The 22,726-nt window shown below is 38.3% G+C and overlaps 1 protein-coding gene across 10 annotated transcripts in view; it reads right to left on the reverse strand.

The window, feature by feature from the left end:
- Positions 1-22,726, reverse strand: part of DENND1A (DENN domain containing 1A) — a 406,341-nt gene that overhangs the window by 273,558 nt on the left and 110,057 nt on the right. For all 10 annotated transcript variants that reach the window (XM_075015674.1, XM_075015669.1, XM_075015672.1 and 7 more), the window contains exon 4: positions 6,268-6,317. In XM_075015674.1, the coding sequence (XP_074871775.1) occupies positions 6,268-6,317 (50 nt within the window). The remainder of the gene's footprint in view (positions 1-6,267; positions 6,318-22,726) is intronic.

A 22,726-nucleotide genomic window follows, 5' to 3' on the forward strand; every position in this document is an offset into this window, starting at 1 on the left:
CACTCAGCTTCATTCCTAAGCTAATCACTTGGCTTTTCCAGATCTTATCCATTGCCTTCAAACTTGCTCTTGCTTTCGCTATTCTAGTTGCTATTTATTTCTTACAGTCTAGATCATACGTCATGATGTTCCCCAGTTTTGTGACGTTCTTGATATTCTCTAGTTCAATCCCGCTATGCTGATCTTCCTTCCTATTTTCTTACGTCCAAATACCATTGGTTTTGTTTTTATTGATGTTCATTTTTCTTTTATTGATAAGTCCACACTGCTTCCCTTCCTCGTTTAGCACCTACACCATTCTCGCTAGCTTCTCTTTATCTTCCTCAATGACAACTGTACATTCCACAAACCTTGAGTTGTTAATTCTCATCCCATGCACCAATATCCCTTCTACCTCTTCCCTGATCTTGTCCATCACTCTCTCAAGATGCATGATGAAGATACTCGGCAATAATCAGCCCTTACAGAGAGTATCTAATACTATACTTACAACTAAGAAAAACAGAAGCCTAGCAACTGGCCATTATTTAAAAAGCCTATACTGAAGCAGCATTAAATGCTTTACTTCATTGCTTTGTTCAGAAGAATAACTTTTATTGCACCAAACACAAAGCTTCTAAATCACCCTGAGGAGCGATACTAATAACTGACAATCTGATCAAATAAGCATGTCTTCATTCATATAGAGGAGGTTAAAATCCCCCTAACACTGAATTGAGGACACTGCTTTTAGATGAAATATTTTCTACACTTGATATCCTAAAATACAAATTACTAAGAATATTGGGGAAGAAGGCATTACAGCAATAATTTAAGAACTCAGTTATATGGTCAGTTGTTCACTAATTTTACTTTTATTTCAGATAAGGTGTAATGGAAATGAATATTAAAAAGACATTATAGAAGTTGGAAACAGACAAATTGTATAAGATTCAGCCTATCATCCTGAAAATTCCAGATGGTTATACCTATACTACAAGATAAACTTGAATTTATTAAAATCCATTTTGTAATTCTGGGTTTTATAATTTGAATTTCAGCACACTCACCTCCCCACAGGCTCCCCATAAAGTCGACTTATGGCTGCCACACTCAATAGCCAAACATTGACTGCTGCAGCAGTGCATCATGGGAACCTAACCCACAGTTCCCACACCACCATAGCATTCTGGGTATTTTTCGCTGGTGTGGCATGAGGAAAAAATGCATTGCAAGTGGTTGTGGGTATGTGACGTCATCTTCCCACACTGCACTGCCCTCGTTACTGTCCTGTGGAAAGTAAATGACCATTTCTTCCAGTAGGAAGAAAGGAAAAGTAGGGCATCAATGATTGCCAAATTAACTGAAATCTCTTGTTTCAATAACTGAATTGTTTTTATAATTGTAGCTGTAAATGAATTATCAAAGATTTTACAAAAAGCAGAAGGTGTCTGAGTCTTCTCAGCTAGCCCTCCAGCGACTGTCCCCTCTCCCTTGATTACATATGATCCCTGAAAATAATACAGGAACAATGCAAAGATAGAAGAAAGAGTAGGATAATAAAGATTTTGAAAAAGGAGATTTTGTGAGGGTTTTTGGCTTCCCTGTCTATTACACAGCTTCTGTACTCTGGAATCACACAGCAGTCTGTGCCTTCTCAGCTGGCCCTCCACCCGCTCTTCCCTGTGTTAAAGGGGCCACAGCCTGAAGAAAGAGGACAGAAAGGATTAGGAAAAAGGTTTTGGGCTTGCCACTACACTACAGTTGTCCAAAAGGGGATGGGGCTGAAATCTCTCGCTTTTATAATGGAAATGTCAAATATTTTACAAAAAGGAGCAGGTGTCTGCAATGGGCTTAAAGTGCAGCAAGGTGTCTGTGTCTTCTCAACTGGCCCAAGACTCACGCTTCCCTGTGTTAAGGGGGCCAAAGTTTGAAGAAAGAGGACTAAAAAGGTTAGGAAAAAGATTTTGGCTTCCCTCTACACTACATAGAGTTGTCTAACACAGGAGATGGGGCTCATCAAATTTCAAAAACCAGTGGTGCTCAGGTGGCAGGGGCCAGCCCTGGTTGACCATTAGGGTGATGGACCCGCTCATCCCATGGGGTGGGGGGGGGGGTGTGGATCAGAGAATGAAGGGCCTTTTGACATGATTCTTTTTGAGTGTGGGGTCCATGGCTCGTGAGCCAGTTGAAATAATTCCCCACCCCAACACCGGCGGCTGCAAGACCCCAAAAATGTAGCTCTGGGGAGGACTTCCTCCTTGCAGCAGACAGCCCCCGAAAATATTTTTGGGTGGGGGGCATGTGGTGTCTGTGGCTCAAGGGCCAGTTGAGAGGGGACCCCAGCAGCTGCAAGTCCCCAAAAATTTTAGCCATTGGGGAGACTTCCCCTGGGTGGCAGCAAGCCTCTGAAAATTTTTCCCACTCTTGGAGCCCTCACCACATGCAAGTCAGGACATGGTGCTGCCTGGCAGCATGGTCGGCACTAAACAGCAGGCATGTCTTTGTATTGGGTTGGGGGCTAGCTATGCCACCTGGTTGAGCACAGGAAAGACCCCGACTGCATGATGCCTGGGGGGCGGGGGAGGGTTGCACAAATGTAAACCACAGAAAAGAAGTTTCTCAGCCTCTCATACAAGCATGACCCAGCTCCCCCGCAACACCCTAGCTGCCACATGGTACGGCAGGACAGGGCGTGCCAGCAAAGGAAAAGGAATCCCAAGTGCTCAGCTTGCAGAGGTAGAGACAGAACTATGAACTCCGTGTTGGGGCTATTTTTAATGGGTAGATGTGCTCACAGCATGGATGGCACAGAAAGAATGAAGTTTCTCACCCTTTCATACAAGCACAGCCCCAAAGCCACAGGCTTCCTGGTGCCGAATTCAAATTCGTGGGCGTCCTGTTACCTAATTCCTGCATACTTGGAGAGCAGCAGACATGGAAGCAGCCAGAGTGGAGGACTGTGGGGCATTGTGGGATACATGCAGGATGCCTCTGGAGGCTAAGGGATTCAATTCAAAAGACATGGCACTTCCACACTGGCCTTTATTTGAACTTCTAAGATCAAGTGTAGTATTTGTCCTTATCAGTTTAATATCCGATAAATTCGAACCTGACATCACACTCTCCCACTTTCAACAACGTTATGATATCGATAATAGTGCTCCTTAAAATCCAACTAATGGTATTTACAGTGAAGACAGTGATGCTGTAAAATCAAAATAACTGCCTTAAAAATTTGACTTTATCATGTAGTGTAGACACAGCCACAGCCTCTCGGAGAGAATACTACAGCTAGGTCTACACTAGAGTTCTGTCAGCTTAAGGGGCCTTCTGTCGACATAACTCAAGGAGCGTCTTAACACTTAAAGCATTTTGTCCACCGATTCTCGACCAAAACTCTGCATTTGTCTCGAAAGTATTATCCTTCAAAATTTTGAGGTATCATAATCCATTCCAAAGTACTGTCGACAGAAGTGCAGTGAAGACACTTCTGTCGACACAGAGGACTGCATGTTTACCTGATGCTAGATGCAATAGTAGGCAAAAATCCAAGAAAGCAGCTTGCAACTCTGAATCCATAGCATCTTTTTGTTTTTCTTACAAACATATGTTTAATATATTTGAGTTCTTCTGATTTAATGTGTGCTCTCATGTTTGTAATTGACTGCTAAGGTGATTAAGGGTGCAGAGTCCACATGTGATCTATTCTTAAAATTAACACTACAAGCAGATACCACATGGGAGAAGGGAAGAGAAGTAGCAGTACACACACTCAAATTTATACCTATGGCTAGTCACAGCCTTAATATGTGGACTTTCCCAAATACAGAATGGAGTAATGGAAACAAAGTGCCTGGACAAAATATGCAATATATTGCAGAACATTTTCACTACCTCAGAGAATCGATGCTTACTTAATAAAGTCTTTCTGATCTCCTACGCCTATAATCTTAAGCGAGATGAGTACATTCAAAGAGGAGCTAAACTGAGAAAATAGCTGAATCACATTGCAGCCAATCACTTTGTTTTATTCTTGCCATTTGCACAAAATATATAAATGTTAACATATTTTCCAAAATTTTACATAATTGGCAAAGAGAGAAAATTAGGGAAAATATGCCTAGGGTTGGATGGAAGAGATTTTAATCAGTACATGTCAGTAAACATTGATTTTAACATATACATACCAATGACAATTGCTGCTTGAGAACTTTTTAGAGTTAAAGGATATTTTCTTCCTTTAACTTTGAAACTCAAAATTTACTGTAATTAACCAATTATTGTCTGATGCATCCATAATTGGGAAATTGTGAAAATTTAAATAAAATAAAATGCTTAAAATCTATAATTCTACCAAACTGAAGAATTAAATTGACAAAAACAAATTCTGAAAAAGAAACTGATATGCTCCTGTCAAAATTATAATTAAAATGCAAATATACCAAGCTTAAATGTGCCTATTGTAAGTAGGCAAAAGTCCTTCTATTTAAAATAAAACTGCCCTTCTACATTTACAATGAATATGAACCATACAGGAAAACAAGAATACATAAAGATACACTTACAAAGAGAGGGAAACAAGATGAGTCAAAACAGTAAAACAGCAGAATTGTTTGTGGTGTTTAACAGATTGTCCTTTAAGTTTAAAAAAAAAGAAAAAAAGTTTAAGTGTTGGTGAAAAGACTCATTTTGACAGCCCAGGAGATTGGAATCTTCTATTTATCCAGGTCAGGTACCGCACAGGCAGCAGCAGTACAAGCTTCCCCCTAGCAGTGCCTCACCAATGTTTCTCAACCCTGACCTGGACAGACCACCTCTAGGGTTGAAAGGACAGCTCAGCCTACATAGCCCATTCAGCTGAGATTACTAACAAGGAGGACAAACTGTGGTGGTGGTGGTTTTATTATGTGGACACCTGTCCTCTAGGAACTGGATTCAGATAAACTAATTTCACAAAGGCCAGTGAAGAGCTTTCCAATGATAATAACTTTTAGCCACTACTGAACTAGCCCATATTCAAGACAAAGTCCTAGAGACTAAACGATTCTGCACCCACTAAGTCTGTGCATGCACATGTGTGGTTAAATAACTAATTAGCAATTGGGACACGTCTAAATAAAAGTGTATGCAGTGTTGTTGCAGTCATGTCAGTCCCAGGATACTGGAAAGACAAAGTGGGAGGGGGAGATCAAATATGTTTTATTGGACTGACTTCTGTTGGTGAGAGAGACAAGCTTTTGAGGCACACAATTTTACACACAGAATTACCTTCCCACATCTTTCAAAGAGCTTTGTGGGACTAAAAAGTTTCTGCCCGTCATCAACTAAAATAGGTCCGACAAAATCTCACCCACTTCAACTCTCCAGATAATACTGGGTTTTCTAAGGATGTTATAAAACTATCTAAGTTCTGCATTTACTCCATCCCAAAACAACCGACGTTTTTAAATTTCCTTTTAAAAGGAAGATGCAGATGAGTTCTCATATGTATTCAGGCTAGCCCGTGGGATAAAAATTACAGGAAGACAATTGTTCAGAGGAAAAAACAAAGGAAATATAAATAGCAAATAAATACAATTTATACAGAAAAAACCTCATTCCTACTGTAGATATCATGCCAATTCAACTAAAATGGGCAAAATATGTTCCTTATCACGTCAAGCTTACTGTCAAAAAGTTCAGAATATTATTTGTTGTAAAACTAATGCTGTCAACTGATCTTTTGAGGCTGTCATGCAACTTTAACAACTGTGTGTCATTTCGGACTCTGAATATTTACAGTCTCTGAAACTGATTAAAATAATCCTATATTCAAAAAGTAAAAAAGCAATTAGCATGTTATTTTTAAAGTACAATAATTGAATATTTCCAACAGAAAATATTTACATACCAAGTAACTAGTCCTGAATTACCTTACCTAAACAAGTCACAAGTAAAATACGCACAAGACAACTGTCAACTTCCCCTAAATTCTTAAGAGATTCTTAGCATTAACAATTCTTAGTATATATTAAATAAGCAACATTTAATTTTAGCTTCCAAATTATGTTTAAAAATAGAATAAAATGCATTTTGACTGCTGCCAAAGCAAAATTCTAGCTTTTAAACTTTTTTGATAGTGCCCATAAAATCCCCAGGAAAAAGAGATATTGTAACTATAATTTGCACTCGAGTGCTTTAAATCATAGTCAAACAGACAAAACATCAAGAATGGTATGATTTTTATTTTCTGCAGCAGTTTCATTGACAAGATTTTTCTTGTAAAGTTTGAAAATCTAACACTACCTGTCCACATAGAAGGGGAAACAAAACTTGGTCAAAGTCTGTAGAACTTCCTGTGGAGAGAAAAAGAGATAATTTATACATCTAATGGGACCAATAAATCTAATATTAACCACAGCATATAATCTCACAGTTTTGCTTTGAAGAAACAGAAGACAGATGAAGAAATATTCGTTTTATCAATTACATGGAAGGAGTACCAGGCAGTCAATCATGTGAAATAATAAACATGATCAAACTTCATTAAAAATGAAAAATTAATCAAGATTCACACATGGGTAAGCAGCAGGAGCCATCCAGCAAACCTCTAAAGGGAAAGAGGAGGTTGGATTGTTGAGTGTTAACACCCCTCTAGGGACAATCTCTAGCCTGACCATATGGATCATAGTGAATAACACCAAACCACATGGGTTTGGCCTGGCAGGACCGCTTCTGCTGGCACAGCTTTTGCTTGTTACCTAGGAACAGGGATGTGCGGGATTAGAAAATGCTTCTAAACATCAATCGGTCCACCAAAAATAAAAAATAAATAAAGCCTATTGGTCTAATATGAAACAGTAATGAAAAACTACATCAATTTATTACTATGAAAGGCTGTTTGAATGGATTTTATCAGACTTATTTTTTATACATTGTACTTTAATAAAGCAAACAGAGCTTCAGCCCTGCATAAAGCTTTTATTTAATCTTTAATTTGTAAAAATCTCAGTCACTAAACAGAAGCATTATCTTAAAATGGGCAAAAGTAGAAAAATGTGTTGCAATATTTCCAGCAAATCATAGGCAAAGAAATCCACCACAAACGCTTACTAGTTTATTTTTTCCACATGCCATTTCATGGCCAGTCTTCTTTTTCTTGATATTCGAATCTCAAAACTAGAAATTTTTTCTTTTTGCTTCAAACTGAAACAAGACGGTCTACGGCTAATCATAGCCAACTTAATAAATAACGGATCAATTTACAAATGCAGTACTTTTGTGACCAATAATAATGAATTATCATTGCCAACTGAATTGATGTTTCTTGCTTCATTTATTTTTAAAACCAATTCCCTCATTGAACAAATAAGCCACATCAATCTAATAACCAATTCAATGAAGCAGAAAGCACATTGACTTCCCCCATAAGAACATGTTCCTCCTACATAATTCAGTTGAACATATCCCATTCTTTACTAGAGTTTCAAGCTTAATTTTTCTTTTAACTGAACACTTCTGGAGGTTTCTGATTAATTAAAAATGTGGTAAATTATGAACTAAGATGAATTCAGGTAGACAGCATAAAGGTAATTTCCTTTCCTGGCATAGGACTGGTAGAAATTGTTAACATCTTCTTTTACGGAAGGGTTTGTTGAAAAATTCAGTGCTAAGCATTCATCTCTAAACCCTGTAATCTCAATAAGATACCTAAGCTAAGGCTACACTATGCTTTCTATTTTGGGATATATTTGTGTCCCAAAACTGAAACCCTGCTGCCGAACACCACAATCCAAACAGCAGAGCTGTTTTGAGCGGGGTATTTTGTTCCCAATAACCTTTGTCCTACAAGGGAAATTTGACATAAGCACTTATTTTGAACTCTGGTTCAGTGTAGCCTGTACCAGCTTTGTAGTAACATGCCTCAGAACAACACAAATTGCATGACTTATTTTGAGCTAGGGCTACAGCATAGCCCTAGCCCTACAGAGAAACCAAAGGTTCAGGCTGGGCCCCAAGCATTGAAAAATATTTATACATGAAATGTAATATTTTGGTATCAATAATATAGGGGTTTATTTATAAAATGTTGTCCAGATTTTGCTATCTGATCCATGTAAATGGGCCACCCTTGTGCAGAGCCTACTATCTTCCAGGAACCCACGTCTGAATATCTGACCCTTAATTTGCTACCTTGCTTATTCATCAAATAACTCAGAGACTTCCAAATCTAACTGTTCCACACTTGACCTATATATTACACAAAACCCATAGCCATTACACGAAGCATAGCTAATCTAACTGGAGTGTTGACAAGTTCAAAACTACAAATGGCAGGGGACTAGACTGCCTGTACATTTATTGGCCATATTAATTAATAAAATTATGCTTGGCAAATAATTGCATTTGCAAAACTACTATTTTTAAGAGCAAGAACACTGCAGGTTGCTAAAGGGAATTGTAATAAACAACACTGTTAAAAGATAATACGCCAGGACTTTATACAAAGCTTATCGTAGTTATCCTAACATGGCAGAATATAATGCTTCTTTTACCATGATGAAATGAGATTTAATATGTTATACTTACAAATACAAATATCCACATAATAAAACACATTTTAACTTATACTTTACAATATCATCAGTATTATGTTAATACAGGGATAATGCAACACAAATCATTCTGACCCTAATTTGCGCTTCCTTCTGGATATTGCATATCTTCTAAAACACAGAATTAAAATTGAAATCTCACTTATTAGAAACTGTGCCCAGTCTGCACTGACATGCCATCACCATCCTTGTGTGGCTTTGTAATTAAATAAAATAACAATAACAACAATAATTTAATTCCTATCTCATTTTGTTGCCATAGATCTCAAGTTGATTTACTGTGAATAAAGGATAGGAGTTGTCACACATTACATAATATGTATATTTCCCTTAGTTTGCAGTTTGAGGGTGAGGACTGCCATTAACATGTTTAAATTTAAAAACCACATCTTCATAATAAGTGAAATTATTATTTAAAATAGCTTTCTATTCCTAAAACAATGGTAATTTAAGTGCTCTCAAAATTTTGCTCTGAGTTACAGATTAATCACTGTACATTTATTAGTGTGTATTTTCTATACTTCTCTGTTCAAAAAATCAGCAATTCTCACATGAAAATAAATTCCCCTAAATGTTGTTTTAGATGTATGACTATTTGTGGCACAACCACAGGAGGACCAAAATCTCTTTAGAATACCAAAAGGTTACCGTAGAAAGAGCATTAAGACAAAACTAACATTTTATTGTAAAACTTGCTTTGCTTTGTAATTTCTTTTAAACTGATGTACAAAGCAATAGAGATCAAGATCCTTGTTTTCTTACTTCCTCACAGCTGTGTTCTAATAGAAAAACTGTTTAAACACCACCACCCAACAGCTAAAAAAAATACAGAGTGGATAAAATGGAAATGACTCAAAGCTGAAACCAACATCTCAAGAATATCAGGTGCCAATTTTCTGGATCAATCTCCAAGTATATATTTTTACAATTCTTTTTACATGTGGTTTGATTTTAACATTTTAATGAGGAAAAAGTGTATCTATAGCAGCCAGTCACTGCAGTTAAAGTGCAGGGCATGAACTGTGCCCCTTGAGGGATTTAGCCTAGTTGTGTCACCACTGGCTTTAAGACATACACCACCTGGTTCCATGTCCCTAGGTTCCAACTCTTTTAATAATCAAAACACTGATGACATTATAAACCCCATACGGTTTTTCTAAAATCCTCCTCAATCAATAGAGTCTACACACAACTTATTGGAGACAACACACAGCTCATTGATTAAGTTTGGTTTCAGAAGCAAAGTTTCAAAAAAATGAGACAAGGAAACAGCATTTAGCCCTTTTGTACTACAGGGCAATTTTTAAAGGAGTGAGTCTCTGAACTCCCTCCCTCCCACAGCAATACATAAATGTGTATGGGAAATAGGGGTTATAAGACACTGAAACATGTATTTGTTCAATATACAAAGTCTATGCTTGTGTCTCATACTATTCAGTATAGTGAGATGAAGTTGCTTACATGCAGTAAGTTGGAATTTGCTGACAAAAATACTTGTTTGATCATCTGTGAATTTGCTAAAGTTTATAAACAGATGTAACTCCTTCATTTCCTCTGTTCAGATGAAATCTAAACAAAATAGCATTCTGTAGCTACAAACTCTAAAACTAATCCATATTGAGAACTGTGCTTTACTAATATTTACTAGAGCTGGGTCTACACTACAGAGACCTGTTGAGAGAAGAAGCCTTCTGTTGACAAAACTAGGGAGGCATCCACACTACAAATGTGTTCTCTCAAGACTCTAACAACAGAATGCAGCAGTTTTCCCAGCAGAGTTCTGTCTTGACCATACGAGACATAGCGTCTCTGTCAACAGACTGTAAACAAAAAAAAGTGCAGATGGTCTGGGAGGCCCTCTGTCAACAGAGAGGGCTTCCGGTTCACCAGGCTGCCCTGTCTGCAGAGCTTCTAGTTGGCTGGTTTGTCCACAGAGCGGTGGACAGTCTGGCCGCTGTCTGTCGATGGACAGCATTGACAGGGGGAGCCTTTATTAGGTGTGGACCTGTTCTATAGAGAGAGGTTCTGTCAGGAAATTTTTGTTGACACTGACTTCTGTCGACAGAACTCTGTAGTGTAGACAGAGCTCAGGTCTTTGCAACAGAACTAATGCTTTACAGTTTTAGGCAAGTTCTCAATTTGTGCTAATACTCTTGAAAATAACATACAGACCAACAAATAAAAGGACGCCGCTCTAATGAGCAAAACAGCAAGAAGAAAGGAATTTCCAAGTTCATGTTCAAACTTTGTTTTTACGTTGCTAGCCTATGCTTACTCATTGAATGGGTCTCTGATCTGCATGTGACATTACATACTGATGCCATGTGCGCTGCATATGCTGTAGTGATCTAAACAGGGATTTCAACATTCATTCTGCATTCCCTGAACTATGTCAGAATAGATTTTGTTTAGACTTTGCAGTCAGATTACACATAAATGGATGGTGGTGACATAAAATAATACCAAATAACAAAAACGGAAGAGTGCTTAGAAAGCAGGACAAACCATAGTGAAATTGCTAAAACAATTGTCTGAAACAATTTTAGGTAGATTTGAATAACGGATCATAATGGCTCAACAAAACCATGATGTCTACCCAATAAATTTGTATTACTGTATCATGCACATATAAACATTTCACCACAACAGTTTCGCAGTCATATTTATCTAAATATGAAAACTTTCTTTTTAATACAACAGACTACTGGAATGCCATAGACCAAGCCACACAAATCTCTCTTACTGCTTGCCTCTATGAAGAGTTATCCTGTCAATCCTACGTGCAACCAACCTTACACAAAGATCCCATGTTAAAATGCTTGACCATGGAAATGTTTAAACACAGATGATGTAGCTAATTATAATACATTAACAGTTCAGATTTTTATTTCTTCAAGTTATTAAGTATTTATTACACTTTTTTCATAATCTCCATACAATACATACAGGAAGACCAGGAACATACTCCATGGAGTTTATCATCTAAGAGTGCTTCGTAAGCATACAGTACTGACAAATATGACAAGAAAAGTACTGGGCTAAAAATGGAGCACTGATCTGATCTTACATGCTTATTCAAAGAAAAAAAATTGAACTGTATAATCCTTTAAGTGGCACTGTGTTCTCTTCATTTTTTGCACTGCCCTTCTGAAGGCCTGCTTCAATGGGAGTTATCTATGGCTTGATAAAGGAAACAAATGTTCTCAGGATTAAGTGGTAATTTTGGTGCACGGACACTGTTCCAAGAAGAGGATATGCCACAGAAAAAGCCACAGGGATGAACAGGAGATGGTTAAAAAGTTATGTTAGCCAGTAGGTTGAATAAATAATCAGAAAAACAGAAGAAAATTAGAACAGAGCCATACTAAGGAAGGAAATGATGAGAAGTCATGAAAGTGAAGACAAAAAGCTTCAAACTGATGGAGAAAGTAAACTGAGGCAGAACAGGACAGTGACATGGAGGAAAATGGTTAGTTACCTATACCTGTTAATGTGGGATGGGATGTAGAGATAAGTATGCATATCTGAGATCACATAAAAAGAAAAAATTGTGGAGAGGGATCTGCATGATGAAAGAGAATGAGAAAGACGAAACAAATAAGACCTGTTATGTGGGGAGGATATCTGAACTCGTGGAAATAAAAATAGGGAAGAGGAAGATATGGAATTAAGTTTTAACACATTGACCTTAAACCAGCATCAGATTTTGGCAAGGCTGTCCAAGGTGCAAAACTGAAAAGACGAGAAATAGGTCGGGAGCACAAAAATAATTCTCAAGTAATTCAGGTAGACATGATAGTTGAAGCTGTCAACACAAATAAATTGCTCCCATGAGAAAAGTGGAGAGAGCAAAATGAGAGGGGTTCCAGAACACATTGGCTTGGTTTACATTAGAGAGAGTTTTGTCGACAGAAGGGCCTCCTGTTGACATAACTCAGGGAGGGTCTACTCATTTAAAGCATTCTGTTGACAAAGTCTCAGAGGAACTCTGCATTTTCCTTAACAGTATTATCCCTCAAAAAATTGAGACCTAATCTCTGGACAGGATACTGTCGACAAAAGTGCAGTATAGACACTTCTGTTGACAGAGAGGACTTCTGGTTGCCGGGCAGCCCTCTTTGCAGAGCTGGCATTCCACTTTCTGTCACCACAGGGCAGCACAGTCTGGCAGTTCTCTGTCAACAGAGCGAGTTGTGTGTAGATGCAATCTGTTGACAGAGGTTCTCTCGAGATTACCCTGTTGACAGTAACTTCTGTCCACAGATGCCTTTAGTGTAGACCTAGTCACTGAGGAACACAGAAGAGGAGACACTTTAAAATTGTTGGAGAGACAGAAGAAGGAGTAAAGCAGAGTCTCATGGAAGTTTAGGGAGAAGAATACGATAAAGGATGAGAATGTGATCCCTGACTTGACCAGGAGGCACCTGTTTACAAAGTAGCAGTCATCCTGACCCTTATCTATGGATGAGAGACCTGGGTAACCCACAGACAACGCATATCAAGTGTCTGGAGTGGTTCCAGCCTCAGGAGTATTCTCAGCATCAGCTGGGAAGACCAAAGCACTGATATCAGCATGCTCTCTGCAGACAACATCAGAAGTACAGTAGACCCATGACTTATGCAGAGGTTGCATTCTTGAGCAACCCCACATAAGTCAAAATTTCCTGTAACTCAAGGGAGCTGCACAGATCATTTTCCAGTCTCCTGTGAGTGATGAGCAACCAAGAGCTTGGTTCTGGGCTGCCCCTGCTCAGAGGAGAGGGAAAACTGACCAGCACTGCTGTGCTGGTCAATTTCCCTGCTCCTGTCAGTGGGAGCTGCCAAGGATCAGACTGCCATCCCTGACAGAAGAAGGGAAACCTCTCCTGTCAGGGGTGGTGAGAGTCAGGCTCTCGGCTGCTGCCAATGACAGGAGCTGGGAAACTTACGAGTGCTCCTGTGAGTGGCAGGGAGCTGGCACCTGGCTCCTGGACATTCAGGACTCACAGGAGCCAGGAAACTGATCAGTGCAGCACTGGTCAATTTCCTTCCTCCTGTGAGTGGCAGGGAACTTGTGCTGGTCAGTCTCCGAGCTCCCCGAGCGGTGGGCAGCCCAGAAACAGGTGCAACTCCCCTCTAGTGGAGTCTTGTTAACCCGAGATACATGCAACTTGAGTATGGGTATCTCAGAGTTCTACTGTATAGAAACAAACGTCAAAAACACCACCCACACTGGGCTGGCCACTGTGTGCATATCCCTGATGCTTGTCTCCTGAACCAACTACTCTTCTCTCAGTTGTGTCAGGGAAGAAGGGCTCATGCAGGCAGAAGTGTTTCTGAAGCCAGGTCTACACTAGGCCACAAAGTCGAGTTAAGATATGCAATTCTAGCTATGACAAATGTGTAGTTGGAATCGATGTATCATAGATCGATTCTTCTGGCCATCTACACAGTGGGAGATCAACAGGAGAAATTCTCCCAACAACCTTGCTTACTCCTTGGTGACAGTGAGTAGCACCAGAGTCGACTGTAGAGCCCTGATGGTTCAATTTAGCACATCTCCACAAGGCGTGCTAAATCGAACCCCAGAAGATTGGCCCTGAATGAGTCGATCTTTTGGTAAGTATAGCTGTACCCAAAGACAGTGCAAAGTACACCTTAAAAATGAAGGCATCAACCCAACAAATTGGGAACACTTGTCACAAAACAGAATCCTGTGGCACCACACATCATTCCCCAAGCCACAGCTCACTTTGAGGAGAACAAGTATGCTCATGAGTAAAAGAAACAACAAAGGATGAAGGAATGGACACAACAGTCCAACCAACGATGATGTCTCCTTGAGATTACATTTGTCATTTCTATGGAAAAATTCACAGGTCATGAATTGGGCTCCTCAGTCACTTAACCCACCAATGAACCCTGCTGGCAGACATCATCCTTGCATTGACAGATAGCTGAAATGAATTACTTTTTGTGACCTGTAAGACCCATTTTAGCTAACAGCACAACAGAACAATTTAAATGTTACAAATTCTCGGTGCTATTGCCCAAGTGCAAATTAGAGTCTTAAAAATAATACACATCTGTTAAAAAGGGGGGGGAGTGGCCTTTAAAAACAGGTTTTTACTCATTGCACCCAAGCAGACATATTGAATAACCACCATAAGCACAGTCAAAATGTTAGTGTTTTACAATGGGGCTGCTGATCCTGCTTTAACACATTAAAGCACACTGATTTGAGAAGTGAATGTTTATTAACAAAATTGAATACTCTTTCTCCAAAACGTAATGAAATTTGGCTATTTTTCTAATGTATTTCCAAAGCCAGCCACAAAAAATAGCTGAATTTTTTCACTCAGCTTTTCTCAGTATACTTTCAACATAACAATTTGTTATTAAAACTTTAAATTCTAATGTTTAATAACAGGTTTAAAAATAAGACAATTTGGTTGCCAGCTCATCAAAATACACTTCTACTTAGAGCTGACGACAGCCTTATTTAGAACCCAAAGGAAGTTTTAAAAAAAATCTGAGTTCAGAACAATTTAAAGCTCTATAAATTAGATGGCCTACAAAATCTGTATGAACTTCATGCCAACACCAGCCAACAAAATGAATCATGAATGTTAACTTCTTCACTCACTTCCATCTGAACCTAAGCAGTCAGTAGTTTTTTAAATTGTATGCATTCCACTGGAAACAAATGATCTTTTGCTAAATTTGTTAAAAATTGTCAAGACAACACTTTACAAAGTGTCTGTTTAAAATGAACAAAGAAAGGCAGTCACATAGCAGAATCTCAGTTTAAAGAATTTTCAATATTGTGAGGCAAGCTCATCATATGTAAAATTCAGTCACTTCCTAAACTTGAGTATAGCTAGTATATAAGAGAGGATTAACTGAAGTTCAACAAAGCTTATGTATTGGAAGAGTGATACTTAAATATTTGCAGTTAAGGGTTTTATATTTATTAATGTACATTTCCCTTTCTAAAGTTACTTGTTTTCATTACAGGTTATTAACTATCTGAAATGTAGCATGTAATTACATAGTTAAGTAAAATTCAGATGAAGTATTAGCATGTGAAGATGTAAAACATTATTCTCAGACATAAAGTAAAATATGATGCGCATGAAGACTGGTATCACAACCACAAAGAAAACAGCATCATATTTAATTTACACTGGAAATAAGCCACTAGATACATTTTGTTTTATAAGAGAAGTATTAAATGGCAGCAAAATATGAATGAAACTACATTTAATTTTGCTCTTCCTCTCCCTTTAAAAAGAAAATCCCTGAAGACATTTGGGAGAAATTCATGTAAAACATTTCCCAGTCAACACTTTTAACAGCAAGTTTTAGTCTACAGTAACTTTGTATTGCATTTGTTATAAACTGCTAAAAGGAAAGGTTTCAATGAAAAAAACTGACCAGGTTTACACATAGTAGCAGTATACAGCATTAAAGATAATGGAATATGATTATTATGAAACAGTCAAATGAACAGCTTTTTCTGACAAACTACCACCATATTTGACTAGTAGCATTAATTTAATGAGCTTAAGTAATTTAGTAAAACAATACTTCAATAAAAACCTATATTCCACTATAACTTTACAGCAATTGTTCGTCCATTTCATTCAAAACTTTCTGAAAATCAGTTAACTCTTATCTCTTGAAGAATCTAGAAAACAAGGACAGGGAAGCTTTCCTAGATATTGACGAAGGGGACAAAAACAAACACTGGAATGAAACAGTAACACTGCTTCATTGGAGGCCATCGCTTGCCCTCAAGGTGGGTTGTAAAAAAAAAAAAACCCTTAGGAAAAAAAACACTGAAATAAATTATGTTTTATAAGCATATTAAGAGCTGTTAGTATTTAAATATTTTACACTCACAAAAAATGTGCACAGATGGGCAACTTTTCTCTCACTTTAATAAAAACACCTCTTTCATTATCAAGCTCAAAATCCTTGAATTTTTTAAACTTAATTGTGCTGCTGTTTCTTAGAATTCACACCCCAAGGCCAAAGCTTTCCTGCCACCGGTCCTTCAAATCTGACTTGGACATTACACGGAAGGAGGCTCCAAGCCTCCCTGAGGTCTCACTCCTTTTACAACATACGCAAAAGCAGTAGATAATGGGCCTATGTTGAATTCACTGCTCTACACTACATCTCCTGGGACACAGGCCTAGCAGATGTGATAAAAACTGTGTCAGAGAAGTAGCTGTAGTTTGTGCCTTAATGACAACTTCAACCTCTAAACTAATAGGACAAAAGAGAAATGGCTATTACTTTTCTCATTAGCCCCAACCTGAGAGTAACAGTGAGGTAAAACATTTTAGCAGCTCTTCCCACAGACTTCACACTGCCATCACCCAAATAGATAATGTTCTAAATTAAAAACAATAATGTTAGCTAAAATCTGTTGTTGGCAGATGATAAAAATAAGTTCTAACACACATTACACAAACACTTCTGTCCAGGGGATGTTCAACTCTTTATTCCTTTTGAAGTTATGAAAAGAAGCTGAATAATTTTATCTAAAATAACATGAAATTACAAAGACAAATCCACTTCCGTAGAACCACAGGAGTAAATATAATATGGATGAGAAATACCAATATGAGAACTGCTCAATGTGAAAAAATTATCAATATATTAAATCATAAATACAAATAACATTTTGAGATTTAGAAACCAAGGTGGGAGTTTTCCAGCTTTCAATTTGAGAGCCTGTATGTGAAAACTGTATGTATATAGCCATTCACTTCTAGGACAAAGATTTTTGTCATTTTTCAAGGCTAATTTAATTATACAGTACGAAAAATATAAATTTAAATGTATGATTTGGATAGCATGTACAAAATTGTATAATTTTGCTTTTAGATGACTAGCTCTTTTAAACACTGCCTCAAATGCTCTATTCAGCCACAACGACATACCCACTTAATCAGCTATCATTGTTCTCTGATGCAGGACTTTGTTGTCAAGACAAGCACTGAAACCTTTAAAAAATTTCAGAACTGGCATAAGAAAAAAGTGATTTTCTCAAACAAAGACAAATTTATGCAAATCTTTTATAAACATTCACAAACATTTATTTAGCTTTTGAAATGTTGGCCTCATTTGAGAGCATGAAAATGAGAGGGAAGTAGGAAGATGCAAAGGACAGCTTAGAGGCTGGCACACTACATAAATATTCAGAAGGAAGATTATAGGATTCATGTTAGGCTGTCTTAGGTTTCTCCAAAGTCCACATAGAATACCAAAGAACAAAACTAACGAGAAGTAGAGCAGATGTTAGACAATGCAGCAGTCCTCTTTTCCGCTCTCACTTGGCTATACTTGGGTGCTTTCATTTTTCTTTTCAATATGGTTAGGTCATTCAAGGATTCTCCTATAGACCCAGTATTGTGGCTACAGAGCTATAAGCTGGACCTCTGTCAGCTTTCCAAAAGTTTCCAATGAAAAGGCATTATGCAAATTTTACCTCTCTTACCCTCTTTCAGGGGAAAAATAGCCTCCAGTATGTAGTCATTGGAGTATTGGAAGTCCCAGCCTTCATTTCTGTATGGTTGTGTTTGCCTTAGGGCCATGCTGCTTGTTTTGACAGTGGATGCCCCTAGATAGTTGGGATTAGTCGAGCTTGTTTAGATAAACTTGAAATCAAGGCCTTCTCTAGGTAGACAGCTAGATGTTGCTACTGAGTTTCCAGCTGCCTTCTTCTTTCATCCCAAAACAACTGCAGATTCACAGTAGCTATCACAGCCACAGGCTATGTCACATACATAAGCACAAAATTAAAGGCTGCTAAAAGAAGCCTTTGTAAGCCTTAGTGCTAAAATAAGGAATCTGTACTGCACAGTTTATACAAATTATTCAAGAAGCATCAGTAAAGGCACTGTAAACAATACATAAGACATTCATAAAGACAGACGTGTTTAAATAGATGGACAAGATTATGGTTTTTTTAATTTCATGTATAAAAAATAACCAACACCCACTGCCTGGCATTTTTGTCTATTATTTATTATAAATGGATAATTGCTACAACATGTTCATATATTTATCCTGTTTAACTAACAAGAAACCTTATGCTTATCTATGACACGATACAAGAATAGTATTACTTATTACAGTTAGATTTTGGGCTTTAGGCCAGATTTTCACATGAATGGAAGGTAGTGAAAAACAATAAACCTTAAAAATATTTTTAAATGATATGCTAGCAGCACTGTGCTGATTAGTTAAGAATGTAAGCATCCAGTTCTCATAGTCTTGAAATTTACTCAGCAAGAGTCATTTGCCATGGAAAAACATATGCCCTCTAGTCTTTGTATGCCCTTCCGCAGTACCTATCACACAACAGGCTTCCCATCCAAGAACTAAGGGGTTTCCAAGAACTATTATAATGCAAGAACTAATCATAGATGCACAGACTTTGAAGTCAGAACTAACAACTGTGATCATTAATCTAGTCTGATTTCCTTAATATTGCAGGCCACAAAACTTCACCCATCCATTCCTGTAATAGATCTATAAGCTCTGACTGAGTTACTGAAGTCCTTAGACCACGATTTAAAAATTTAAATTATAGAGAATCCATCATCTACTCTAATTTAAACCTGAAAGTCACCCCTGCCCCATGTGGCTGAGGAAAGTGAAAAACCTCTGATAATCTGACCTGGGAGAAAATTCCTTTCTGACCCCAACATGGCAGTCAGTTAGACCCTGAGCATGTGGACAAGACTCACCACATGGATACCTAGAAAAGAATTCTCTGTTGTAACTCAAAGTCCTCCCCATCTAGTGTCCTATCATTGGCTGTTGAACAGATTGCTTCTAGCAGTTGCAGATTAAGCTGCATGCCTTTGTAGGCAGTCTGATTGTACCATTTCCTCCATAAAACTCATCACATTAGCATTTTTATCACCATTGCTCATCTTCGAAGAGAGTTTTCCAAAAGTTCACTCCTATGGTGGTTAGAAACAGAGGGTCCTACTTATAAGTCTCTTCGCTATAAGTCCTTTAGTAATTCAGGAAAGCAGATTCATTAGAAGTCACACTGATTTGCACTTATGCCATTTAGGGCCAAGGGACCAAAAGCCAGGAACATATGGGAGCATTTTCTGCAGAGGGAAGTCGTGTCTGTCTAATCTATTAGAATTCTTTGAAGGGGTTAATAAACATGCGGACAAGGGGCACCCAGTGGACATAATATACCTAGATTTCCAGAAAGCCTTTGACACGGTCCCACACCAAAGGCTTTTATGTAAATTAGGTGGTCATGGGATAGGAGGAAAGGTCCTTTCATGGATCGGGAATTGGTTAAAAGACAGAAAACAAAGGGTGGGAATAAATGGTAAATTTTCACAATGGAGGGGGGTAACTAGTGGTGTTCCCCAGGGCTCAGTCCTGGGACCGATCCTGTTCAACTTGTTCATCAATGATCTAGAAAATGAGGTAAGCAGTGAGGTGGCAAAGTTTGCAGATGACACCAAGTTGTTCAGGACAGTCAAAAGCAAAAGGGATTGTGAAGAACTACAAAAAGATCTCAGCAAACTGAGTGATTGGGCAGCAAAATGGCAAATGAAATTTAATGTGGGTAAGTGTAAGGTAATGCATGTTGGAAAAAATAACCCAAATTACACGTACTACATGATGGGGTCAAATTTAGCTACGACAGATCAGGAAAGGGATCTTGGAGTTATAGTGGATAGTTCTCTGAAGACATCCACGCAGTGTGCAGCGGCAGTTAGTAAGGCAAATAGGATGTTAGGAATTATTAAAAAAGGGATCGATAATAAGACAAAAGATATCATACTTCCCCTATATAAAACTATGGTACGCCCACATCTCGAGTACTGCGTGCAGATGTGGTCTCCTCACCTCAAAAAAGATATATTGGCATTAGAAAAGGTTCAGAAAAGGGCGACTAAGATGATTAGGGGCTTGGAAAGGGTCCCATATGGGGAGAGGCTAGAGAGACTGGGACTTTTCAGTTTGGAAAAGAGGCGATTGAGGGGCGATATGATAGAGGTATATAAAATCATGAATGGTGTGGAGAAAGTGAATATAGAAAAATTATTTACCTTTTCCCATAATACAAGAACTAGGGGACACCAAATGAAATTGATGGGTAGTGGGTTCAAAACTAATAAAAGGAAATTTTTCTTCACACAGCGCACAGTCAACCTGTGGAACTCCTTGCCCGAGGCGGCTGTGAAGGCCAGGACTCTATTAGGGTTTAAAAAAGAGCTTGATAAATTTTTGCAGGTCAGGTCCATAAATGGCTATTAGCCAGGGATAAAGTATGGTGCCCTAGCCTTCATAACAAGGGCAGGAGATGGATGGCAGGAGATAAATCACTTGTCTTCTGTTCTCCTTCTCTGGGGCGCCTGGCATTGGCCACCGTCGGCAGATGGGATGCTGGGCTTGATGGACCTTTGGTCTGACCCAGTATGGCCATTCTTATGTTCTTATGTTCTTATGTAATGGCTGGGCAGCATGCGCTGTAGTGCAAGGGCCCTGGAAGTGAGCCCTGAAGTCATGGGGGACCGATGGAGCGCTGCAGGGAACTGGCAGGTAGCCGTGGGGAGCAGGCAGGAAGCCAGTGGAGAGCCAGATTATCTCTCTCTATTTACCTATTTATCTATTTATTTATTTCTATTTTATTTCTATTTATTGATTTTTGTGGATTATAGGTACAACGTACGTACCATATGTGTGTGAACTGTATTTGTTGGGAACGTATCTCAAGCTAATTACATTATTCTTTATGGATATTAGTTTCCTTTTTATAAGTTGTTTTACTATAAATTGCATTATTTAGGAACATAACCTGGACTTATAACAAGGACCCCCTGTATATGATGCTCTTTATCCACAGTGTAATATCTGGCATCTTCAAAGGACTAGCTATTGCAAACATAGGGTAGACTTTGCAGTCAATTTTTTACTTAAAACTTCCATCACATAAATTCTTATTTGACCAATAACCTAAACAGAAAAGGTGGCAAAGTAGAAACTAGCAACTCAGACAAAATTCTTTAAACCTAATGGAAAAGATGAAAATGAGATTACACTATAGTGCATAAATGACCTGATCTTACAGAATGTAATGATTAAGTAAATGACTGAAAATGTGTGCTAATGAAAACTTTATTATGATAATTGAGGAAACTGTGTGCATAAAAACAAAGCTGACCTGAAGAAGAACTCTGCATAAGCTTGAACGCTTGCCTCTTAACCAACAGAATTCAGTCCAATAAAAGGTATTATTTCACCCACCTTTCATTTAATAGACAAGAACCAACTCAGCTATAACACTATATATGTTCAACTTTTAAATTCTTTTTGAGATTATGAAATCTATGCATAGACTTTGTTGATGGTAAGGCTAGCTTGCATTTTCTATCTATTTCCCTTGGATGAAATTACAAGAGCGACACTAGGCAAACACCCAAGAGCTGCTAAGCATTGATAGTCATCTATTCATACAGAAATATCTTGGACAAAGCAGGCTTCCAAACCAAGAAAACTGGCTCTTTTAAGTGGGCTAGCAACAAAGCAATAATCGTCTGGTGGGGGACTCTAAATACCTGAGAAGACTGATCTAGGAGTCACATAAACAGAAATGAACGTTATAAAGGAGGACACCCTCACTCCAGCAGTTTCAAAGGAGGGTAGGATACCAGAAGCAGAAAGCCAGGCTGTACGGGAGAAGGGGAAGATTCTGACCTAAGCCACCCTGATCCCAAAAAAAGCCAGAACAGTAAGGAAACTGTGGCAGGAAAGGTTGTGTAAATGTTTATTGTTATTTCTTATGCTGTCTAAAGAAAAAAGTATTTGTTAAAGAAACCTTTACAAAGCATTTATGTTCTTTGCTTCATCCATTACACATCATTCATGGGGTAAACCGTAAATCAGAATGCCCACAAGGCTGGATCTTTAGCCAAAGATGGACTTAACTTATGAGAGTGTTGTGGGTGGCCAGCACTCATCTTAAGGAAACAGGGGAGCTGGACTGCAAGTTATTCCTTCACAGAAGTGATAACAGACAGTGCCTGCGCTCAAGTGTGCTAGAGAGGCCAAAGAAACATGCAGCGCTATAGCGTACACAAACCAAAGAAAGTTTAAGAGCACATCGATGCAGCATG

The sequence above is a fragment of the Carettochelys insculpta genome, chromosome 21, assembly GCF_033958435.1.
Source record: "Carettochelys insculpta isolate YL-2023 chromosome 21, ASM3395843v1, whole genome shotgun sequence".
NCBI classification, from domain to species: domain Eukaryota; kingdom Metazoa; phylum Chordata; order Testudines; family Carettochelyidae; genus Carettochelys; species Carettochelys insculpta.